Source organism: Columba livia, chromosome 9, assembly GCF_036013475.1.
Source record: "Columba livia isolate bColLiv1 breed racing homer chromosome 9, bColLiv1.pat.W.v2, whole genome shotgun sequence".
NCBI lineage: Eukaryota > Metazoa > Chordata > Aves > Columbiformes > Columbidae > Columba > Columba livia.
This window is the reverse complement of record NC_088610.1, coordinates 120,539-130,107: the sequence shown is the minus strand read 5'-3', so window position 1 is coordinate 130,107 and position 9,569 is coordinate 120,539. Positions and strand designations below refer to the sequence as shown.

General features: G+C 47.0%; 1 protein-coding gene and 1 long non-coding RNA gene across 5 annotated transcripts; one reads left to right on the top strand and one right to left on the bottom strand.

Annotated features, from left to right (window-relative positions):
• The first annotated feature begins 197 nt into the window (after window positions 1-197).
• On the top strand, window positions 198-2,354 carry LOC110364798 (uncharacterized). The gene is made up of 2 exons (XR_002423794.2): window positions 198-337; window positions 485-2,354. It is a non-coding gene; the product is annotated as an uncharacterized LOC110364798 (long non-coding RNA).
• On the bottom strand, window positions 720-5,343 carry LOC102094322 (tubulin alpha-3 chain). 4 transcript variants are annotated; one of them, XM_065073284.1, is made up of 6 exons: window positions 4,667-4,706; window positions 3,983-4,205; window positions 3,587-3,809; window positions 2,919-3,067; window positions 1,350-2,030; window positions 720-1,126 (listed from the first exon to the last, which is right to left on the bottom strand). In XM_065073284.1, the coding sequence occupies exons 3-6, from the start codon at window positions 3,705-3,707 to the stop codon at window positions 821-823; spliced, it is 1,257 nt and encodes a 418-aa protein (XP_064929356.1). In that variant the 5' UTR covers window positions 3,708-3,809; window positions 3,983-4,205; window positions 4,667-4,706; the 3' UTR covers window positions 720-820. The 4 variants fall into 4 exon arrangements, with proteins under 4 accessions (XP_064929356.1, XP_064929355.1, XP_064929358.1 ...); XM_065073283.1 differs by lacking the exons at window positions 3,983-4,205; window positions 4,667-4,706 and adding an exon at window positions 5,198-5,343; XM_065073286.1 differs by lacking the exons at window positions 3,983-4,205; window positions 4,667-4,706 and adding an exon at window positions 4,713-4,835.
• Between the last annotated feature and the right edge of the window lie 4,226 nt (window positions 5,344-9,569).

Sequence of the window (9,569 nt, the reverse complement as noted above, 5' to 3'; positions counted from 1 at the left end):
GCCCCGTCAGCGTGACGTCACTGCTGTGGCAGCTCAGGTACCCGCGCGGCGCGGGAACGGCAGCGCGCTGCGGCGCAGGGACGCTTCCTCCGGCGGGTGGCGCCGCGGCGCGCCCGGGGCGCGGGTGGGAGCCGGGGGTCGCGGGTGGGAGCCGGGGGGTGCGGGTCGGAGCCCGGGTGGGAGCCGGGGGGCGCGGGTGGGAGCGCATCAGGCTGCTGTAGTCGCGCCTCTTTCAGTCTCCTGGATGCAAAAGCAAATGGTTTTAAATACAGCAATTCTTTCTTTAGAGCTCCATGAATTGTGGACACAGAGCATGCTCTACAGGTATTAGTTACAGGTACTTCTGAAAACCATTAATCTCTGGGCATCTTCAGCAGGTGTAGCCCCTTTTCTCCTTCCTGGTTTTGTGGAACATGTGGGGAAGGGTGTAAAGAAAAAACCAAACCACAAACCCACCCCTGAATGTTTTTTTTCTCCTTTTCAGGATTCAGGACTAAAAAATAACTGGGTGAGCAGTTCTTGCACGAGTGTCCTGCAGTTCAACTGTTTCCAAGTGTCTGTAAACCAAAAATCAGAGAGGATGTCTCAGAAGGTGTTGGGATCTCAGGAAAGTGCACACAACCTCCTGACTTCCTCTGTAATTTGCACTAGATGCTACCGGAGCCTGCAATCTCAAATGGTCCTCACTTGGAAAGTACACACACAAAGAGTAAAGAAGATAGAGTAGAACCTTTGAAACTTTATTTGAAAACAATCAAACAAGTAAACAGGGTTCTGCAATTCCTTTTTTGTCTCTTTTAACATTTTTTTCTCCCAGACTTTAGTTCTCTAGATATTCATCTCCTTCTTCAGCCTCTGCTTCTACTGCATCTACACCAACTTCTTCATAATCTTTCTCAAGGGCAGCCAGATCTTCGCGGGCTTCGGAAAACTCCCCTTCCTCCATTCCTTCCCCAACGTACCAGTGCACAAAGGCACGCTTGGCGTACATGAGATCGAACTTGTGGTCCAGGCGAGCCCACGCCTCAGCGATGGCAGTGGTGTTGCTCAACATGCAGACGGCCCGCTGCACCTTGGCGAGGTCACCACCCGGCACCACGGTGGGAGGCTGGTAGTTAATGCCCACCTGCGAGAGAACAAATGAAAACCTGCTTCAGGAGCGCTAAGGCTGAGACATTTCTGTTAACAATTAAAAAGCTACGGTTATGAACAAGTAGAATAGCTTAGTTATTTTGCACTTTATCCAAATATTTAACAGGGACATTACAACATTGTACGCTGACTGTTGGCTCCGAATACCACACCATTTCTAGTAACTCAAATATCGAGCACTTAAGCTATGCAAGTACCTTGAATCCAGTTGGACACCAATCCACAAACTGAATGGTGCGTTTAGTCTTGATGGTAGCAATAGCTGCATTGACGTCTTTAGGAACCACGTCGCCGCGGTACAACATGCAGCAGGCCATGTATTTGCCGTGGCGAGGGTCGCATTTCACCATCTGGTTGGCTGGTTCAAAACACGCGTTGGTGATTTCAGCCACGGATAACTGCTCGTGATAGGCCTTCTCAGCTGAGATCACAGGGGCGTATGTTACCAGAGGGAAATGGATTCGTGGGTATGGGACAAGGTTGGTTTGAAATTCTGTCAGATCTACGTTGAGGGCTCCATCAAAGCGCAGTGAAGCTGTGATGGATGAAACAATTTGCCCAATTAATCGGTTTAAGTTGGTGTAAGTAGGACGTTCAATGTCAAGGTTACGACGACATATATCATAAATGGCTTCATTATCTACCATGAACGCACAGTCGGAGTGCTCTAGTGTTGTGTGGGTAGTTAGGATTGTGTTGTAAGGCTCCACTACAGCCGTGGAAACTTGTGGTGCTGGATAAATCGCAAACTCTAGTTTAGATTTTTTGCCGTAGTCAACTGACAGCCTTTCCATGAGCAGAGATGCAAACCCTGAACCGGTGCCTCCTCCAAAACTGTGGAAGATAAGGAAACCTTGCAGCCCTGTGCACAGATCGGCCTGTAATGGGGTGGGAAAAGAGTGGGAGAAGAAGCTATTAATGACTTCAGAGAAAGCAATATTAAAAGAATCATTCAAAACTATTTCTTAAGTTTTTTAGTTTTACATTGTTATAATATAAAACTAGCATTCTTGAAAGCATTCTAGCATTCTTTTTTCTTGCATGTTTTCTACTCAAGAGTACCAGTTCCTATACATAACTTTTTTTCTGAAGTATTTTAATATTTAAAAATCGCGTTGTTTCTGATGCCATGTTAATACTGCTGTAAGCACAACTGTGCACCGCTGTGACAACTTATTAAAAGCTACAGCAGAGTTCCAGCTTTAGAATGTGGTTTTGTTCTCATTCTAGCTTTTAGTAATTATCAAATAGATGTTGAAAACATTTTTTAAATTTTTGTAATGTTAAGTAGACAATCAGTTTCACTTTGAATCCTATCAGCGTACATGAGTTTCTGACAGTGCAGTGTCAGACTAAAAAAACCTGGAAAAGTAATTAAAATTGCTAAGCATTCAACCAAAACGTGAGGTTCACGGTGCTATAAATACTTTGTGTGACACAAAATGGCAAGATTCAAACTGAAAACAGCAAACAAACAAAAAAGTACAACAACATTGTTACACTTGTTTAAGGCTTTTATAATATTTCTGAGGTATCCTTAAAATACTTTCAAATAATGGTATTTCAGAGCCTAAAGAATTTAAAGTTTTACTGACTGAATTTTTATTTAAGTGGAGTAAAGGAAGCAAGGATAGAAAAGTGTTTGTTTTGTTTTAAACAACTATGCACAAAATTATTAAGGAAAAAACCACAGCAAGCTAGCATTATAATTGGCTCTAGAGCTGCACCAATTATCTTAACTACCGACTTGCAGCACGAATTCTTACCAGTTTGCGAATGCGATCTAGCACTAGATCAACAATCTCTTTTCCAATGGTATAATGGCCTCTGGCATAATTATTGGCTGCATCTTCTTTCCCAGTAATGAGCTGCTCAGGATGGAATAGCTGCCTATATGTGCCTGTACGTACTTCATCTACAAAGAAACAAAATACCACAACATAAATTGGATGTATGGTTTTATGTGCGCTGCCTGGTGCCTACACACTGAGCACGCGTGTCACAGACAGCGTCCCTGACTATACGCAGCTTGTCTGACACCTAAAAAATTGGCACGAATGCAGCCTCTCTGTTGAGGGGAAAACATCAGGCACTCACACAGCAGTATTCGTACCCGAGAACACAGAGGTCACACAGAAAACTATGTGACAGGTACAGGCAAGATTCCAGACAGCAATTAAACAAAACTCTGGATGCAGTGCCGCAGTCTAGAAAGATTATCCAGACTGTAAAAAAGGGCTGTTGTTTTCCAAATGCTGTTACCTGTAGACCATTATTTAATTTCTTTCAAATAACAATGACCTCAGCTGTCCAAACAGCATCCAGACACACATCTTTTAAGAGCTACAGTGTTCTGAACAAACAAAAAAGATGGCAGAGAATCTGTAAGAGATCTTCACTTTTACACTTTAGATCTTTAATGCTGGGTACGTACCAACCACGGTGGGCTCTAGGTCCACAAACACTGCTCTGGGAACATGTTTGCCAGCTCCTGTCTCGCTGAAGAAAGTGTTAAATGAATCATCTCCACCTCCGCTAGTTTTATCGCTGGGCATTTGACCATCAGGCTGGATCCCATGTTCAAGACAATACAGTTCCCAACACGCATTGCCAATCTGAACACCGGCCTGACCGACGTGGATGGATATGCATTCACGCTGGAAATTAAAAACGGAACCATGATAATGAGATGTGGAGATGTTTATTCTCTTCATAACTACCTATCTGTGTGTTAAATCTTTTCATTATGTTTCTCTGCAGTATTCGCTGGTTGCTCTTGAGCGGCAATTTAACTGATCGAATTGTCTGCTGCTGGCAAGACTCTACTCACCTTAGTTGTACTGGAATATATCACCTCAGATACTGGGCAATCTTAAAGACAACATCATCTCTATGAACACATAAGGTGAATACAGGTTCTCTCTTCCTTATGATGTAGCATGTATATTTTATCTTTAATAGATCTCTTTTTCACCTTCCTTTATTTTTGTACAATTTATTTATATAATATCACCAAATTTCCTTGATTTATTGCCAAGTCATCTATAGGGCACCTGTTGCAAAAATATTTCCTGCACACCACCACTTCACAGCTCCATCAAGACTTCTGCCGTCGTTTCCATGCTCTAATCCTCCCGCCGCGGTTCTGCCCGCGGTACCGCCGCTGCCACCCCCCCGCCGCTGCCATTCCCCCTTCCCCCGCTGCCACCCCCCCCGCTGCTGCCATTCCCCCTTCCCCCGCTGTCACCCCCCCGCCGCTGTCACCTCCCCGCCGCTGCCATTCCCCCTTCCCCCGCTGTCACCCCCCCCGCCGCTGCCATTCCCCCTTCCCCCGCTGTCACCCCCCCGCCGCTGCCATTCCCCCTTCCCCCGCTGTCACCCCCCCGCCGCTGCCATTCCCCCTTCCCCCGCTGTCACCCCCCCGCCGCTGCCATTCCCCCTTCCCCCGCTGTCACTCCTCCCGCCGCTGTCACCTCCCCGCCGCTGCCATTCCCCCTTCCCCCGCTGCCATCACCCTCCGCGTTCCCGCCCCCGGCGCGTGGCCGCCCTGGCGCGCTCACCACCACGCGCAGCTCGCCGCAGCCGCCGCCGGCCGGAGCACGCGGTAGCACGCCGTTGGCTGCCGCTCACGCTCCTCGCCGCTGATTGGCCACGCGCAAGCCCTGGGCTTTGCAGGCCGCCAGCCCGGGAGCGGCTCCGCGCCCGCTCGCTGTCCGCTCCTTTCCCGCCGTTTCCCGCCCGCCGGGGTCAGGTTTCAGTCTGCCCATCACCCCTACGCGCCCGCTACGGACAGACTTTCGTTGCTTTCCGACCAGTCTTGTCTCACTAGCCAGTTGTTTTACCTCAGCTCCCTGGAATTATTGACTCTTACACCAATTTCTCCCCTTCTCCCCAGCCCTTCTGCCTTACTGCTGCCGCGGAGACCTCACGCAGAGACTGCCTGCAAGTTCTGCCGGAGCAAATGCAGCCACAAACTCCCCGGGCTGCCGCAGAAGTACCCCCCGATACCCTTCCTCTCCCCAGCCGCGAGGACCCCGTTCCCCACCATGATGCCTTGCTAGGCTGAGGAGCTCCGACTCGCCACACCACGTCCGCCGCCGGCTGTCTGACAGCACCAACTGCCGCCCACCAACCGCCGCCAGCGCCTTGCCCGCGCGCGCTGCCTCCTCATTGGCTGTCACTCGTGCGGTCTAGACCGCTGATTAGCTGAGGATGCTCTTCTCCCCACGTGGGGCGATGCTTGCCACATGCTCTCCTGAAAGCGCGCGAGGCGAGGTGACCACAGAGGGCGGGGCCTGAGCCGCGCTGGGTGCGGGCGGCGGCTCGAGGCAGCAAAGCGGCTGGCGGGCTGTGCGCCCCCCCGAGGGCCCGGCGGGGAGCGGGGCGACCTCGTTGAGCGGGCTGTGGTGAGGGGACCCGGCGGCGGGGAGCGGGGCGACCTGCGCTGAGCGGGCTGTGGTGAGGGGGCCCGGCGGGGAGCGGGGCGACCTGCGCTGAGCGGGCTGTGCGCCCCCCCGAGGGCCCGGCGGGGAGCGGGGCGACCTCGTTGAGCGGGCTGTGGTGAGCGGGCCCGGCGGCGAGCGGGGAGACCTCGTTGAGCGGGCTGTGGTGAGCGGGCCCGGCGGGGAGCGGCCCTGAGGAGGCCGCCGTGAGCGACCGGCGCGGGCTCGGTGTGGGCAGCTGTGCTCAGGAATCCCTTCAGCATAAGAAGACCAGCAGTCGGGCAGGTGAAGCTGGGTGTACAGTTGAGGTGAGCACACAGTTGCTTTCTGGAGGAGCAGCCATGACGCAGGTGGGATTTTTTTTCCTCTTTCTCCCTTTCCTTTCTGTCAAAACTTATTTTCCAGGGGTCAGCGTATCTCCTGTAATGCTCCCCATGTACCGATCCTACGGGGAGGTTTTTCCTGATGAGTGTTCTTGTAAATGTCAACATATTCACATTCTTTTCCTGTGAATTCTGTCCTTGCTCTGTATTAAAGAAAATGCTGTGCAGAGCAAAATAAACTCTTTGTTTCATGGGTCTGCCCACAAGGCTTGATTTCAGGTTATTGGGGTAATTTTCTGTTTCTGTGCAATATACAAACTATGTATCTCTGGTTGTAGGAGAAAATACAGCCTTACAAAAGGAACTACAACAGTAGTGTTTTGGTGATGTTGTTTGGGGTTTTCTTGTTAGTTTTTAAGATTGGAGGTGGACCATTTTTCTGTGAGATTTCAGTTGTTTCAATGCAAGCTTTGTGCAATTTTGTATGAGGTTTTCCATAATTTACAGCCACTTGTATTTAAAGCTACATCTGAGGGAGCAATTTAAAACAAATTAATGCCCAGTTCCTGCTTTTTTTTTTTTTTTTTTCCCAAACCTCCAGACAAACAAAAAAGCCCACCCTGTAATGATTTTAGGATATTTATTAAGATGATAATCAATTAATTTCTCCATATACATGTATGTATTTTACTGTTAAGTAAGGAGAACAATGTGATTACCTCTCTTTCATTTTTACCAGAAATAGTAGCTAAAACAGAAGTGAAATTAGACTAAAACCGATGCTTTTTGTATATTGTTCTTTTTAAGCCGCATAAAAGTATAGCATGATTTAGAATAAAAGAGGCTTTGTAGAGACTACTTCAAATGAGGTTCCAACTAGAATAAAAGTAACACATTTGTGAAGCGAAGTATCCAATGTCAATCTGTTGTTCTTATCACCAAAAGTGATATAGCAGCTTACCTTTTATTTTTCTCTCAGGAAAAAAAGGCAAACAAAAACCCCTAACCAACCAACTAACAGCAAAAAGCTCTGAAGAAAAGCAAATAACAGAACAGGTGAAAAGGAAGATGGAGAAGTTGCTATTAATTCACTGAAGCCAGTGGAGTCATGCTTAGTTCATCCTAAGCATGAGCCTAACCTAAGCTGGTGTGTTTCTAATCACAGTGCTTTGGGTTTTTCTAAGCTAAGTGGAAGGCATGTGAAGATGAACGCTTCCACCTTTATAATATCATAAAGGGAGATCAGCTTGTTAACTAAGTCCCTTAAAAGAATTTGATTTCTTTTTTCTTTCCTTAGGGCTGCATGAATATGTTAGTGCCAAATTATTGCCAGGTGAATCCGCTGTGTGCTCCTCAAATTCCTGCCCAACATGACAACAGTTGGAGCCGGTCTGAACTGTGGCAGGACAGGGACCATGTCCATCCCACGCACCTTACGCAGGTCCCTGGAGCACCTCATGTGAGCCCACTGCTCTGGACTCGTCCTGCAGCAGAGCAGAGCAAAGCTTGTCCGCAGGATGAGCTGGGCTCCTACAGCGCCGCTGTACTCCGGGAATCGCTGCTCTTTTCTCTCATAGTGAAATGTAGATCGAAGTCTCTCTGTATCTCAAGGCTCCAGGTATGTTCCTTCCTGTATCTTCAGGTCACTGGCTTGCTGAGAGTACCCCAAATTATGGGGATTTACTAATTTTCTTACTTTCAGGGGTATTTCACAGATGGTGACCTACTGAGCACAGCTCTCTGCTGACAGAGGCAGCTGTGTCACTGAATTCCTGTTACAAATGGATCTCAAATATAACCATTTATTTTGGTCTCATTCCTTCTGGAATGGTTATCTAGAACCCAACTATTCATTTTAGTATCTTGTCCATTTATTTCTGATCTAAATGTATGTATGAGTAGCTGCAACCATTTGTGCTTGTCTGAACAATTTTGGGTAGGTTACATAATCCTTCTCTCAGTAGTTTGCTCTGTTGATATGTGTATAAAAATGAATCATATCCTATTTCTCAGTCATTGTCTTAGTACACTAGTAAGCCAAGCTCTTTTAGGCCTCTCAATGCACATTTTTAATTCCTTATTGCTGCCTAAAGCTGATCAAATTTAGTTCTCATTAATTTTGATGTTCAGAATTCTGCACAAAGCTATATTCCATATTTTACTGGCAAAATTTTTGTGAGGACTTTAATTCTGCTATCTGCTGGAAGAGTTTTGCAGATACACACCAAGATAGCATTTGAATTTGAACTATTAAGTTATCAATTTACTGCTGACTGACTTGACTGTGTTCAGCTCTTCCTACTATCCTTTTACACATGTAAAACTCCTTTATATACTTTTAGGCACACAGTTTCTTGTACATCTTAACCAGTGTAGCCTGACAGGTCATGTGAGCTCAAGGAGTTTTTTCACCTTGACTCTTTGTGGACATAGATCTTCTAAGGAAGGGCTGTTACTCTACACAGATAGCAATGACTGTGGCGCAGAAAAACCAGGCCTATGCAGCATTGCCACCTTCTGGTAATGGCGGCAAAAACATGTAGCGTCAACTAAGGGAGGATTGAGAGGAGGCATCATTGCGGACCATCCCTTTCAGTTTAGGAAATGACTCTGAGAAAGCCACTTCTCAAAAATATCAGCTGTAGTATAGAGCCTCTAAGAGGAACTGTGTATTCAGCCTTTCTCATGTATTCTTCAAGAGGAACAATGATTTAAAAAAATCTGAAAGGACTTACTGTTCCATCACCGCTGGATATTTTGTCTGTAGATACTGAACTCCTGATGAAGGAAATACAGCCCTTCTGAAAACACAGGCAGGACACAAGCTGCTGTACTTCACCTGCTCTGCGATATGGTGTGTGCTGATGGTTGTGGTCTCAGCCCTGGTGGTCATATCAGACTGGAAAACAACCAGACTGGAACAGGCTGTGATTTTCTAGATTACTAAGGCTGAGTTTCTGGTATATTCAAGAGAAGATAACAAAAATCTTGCAAGCTTTGTATGAAAGATTAGGGGGGGTGGGGGGAGGGTGTATAAGGAAAAAGTAGGGGTGTAATAAACAGAATAAATCACAGTATCACAGTATGTTTGGGATGGGAAGGGACCTCAAAAGATCATCCAGTCCAATCCCCCTGCTGGAGCAGGAACGCCCAGGTGAGGTCGCACAGGAGCATGTCCAGGCGGAACATGAATGAAGTATTTGTTTCTGAAGGACTTTTGGTATTTAAAGTTGTTCCTGTTCACCTGCATTGTGGGAGGTCGGGGAGCCCGTGGGAACCGGTGCAGTTTGCCAAAGAGCTTCTGGTGGAAAGTTACTGTAAATCAAATCTTTGTCACTTTTGGTTTTGATGAAAGTACAAGTACCTATGGGAGGATGTTTCTCTTTTGTTCTCCCCAGAAAAGTCTAATAGTTTCCTAGCATCCTATCTTACTGTAGTTTTCCTTGTGCATGTATAGCTTGAACTGTGAAAACTCTTAGAAGTTTTATTTTGGTATTTGTGACCTGCAAATTTGCACTGACCAAAACAGGTGCACAGCCAGGTTTTTAAACTGCCTTGAGCCACCGGGTCTGTGAGAATGTGTCAGTTGAATGAAAAAGAGGGTCTTGCCTAGAAAACTATGCTTTTGTTTGAAAAATGTCTGTAGACGGAA

What these genes read in the sequence shown, in the direction of transcription:
- LOC102094322 (XM_065073283.1), bottom strand. An exon ending in CCTAGAGCCCACCGTGGTTG is followed by an intron (nt 3,068 to 3,586) that starts GTACGTACCCAG and finishes GTTTCTTTGTAG; the next exon opens with ATGAAGTACGTACAGGCACA. An exon ending in GGTGTCCAACTGGATTCAAG is followed by an intron (nt 1,127 to 1,349) that starts GTACTTGCATAG and finishes GTTCTCTCGCAG; the next exon opens with GTGGGCATTAACTACCAGCC.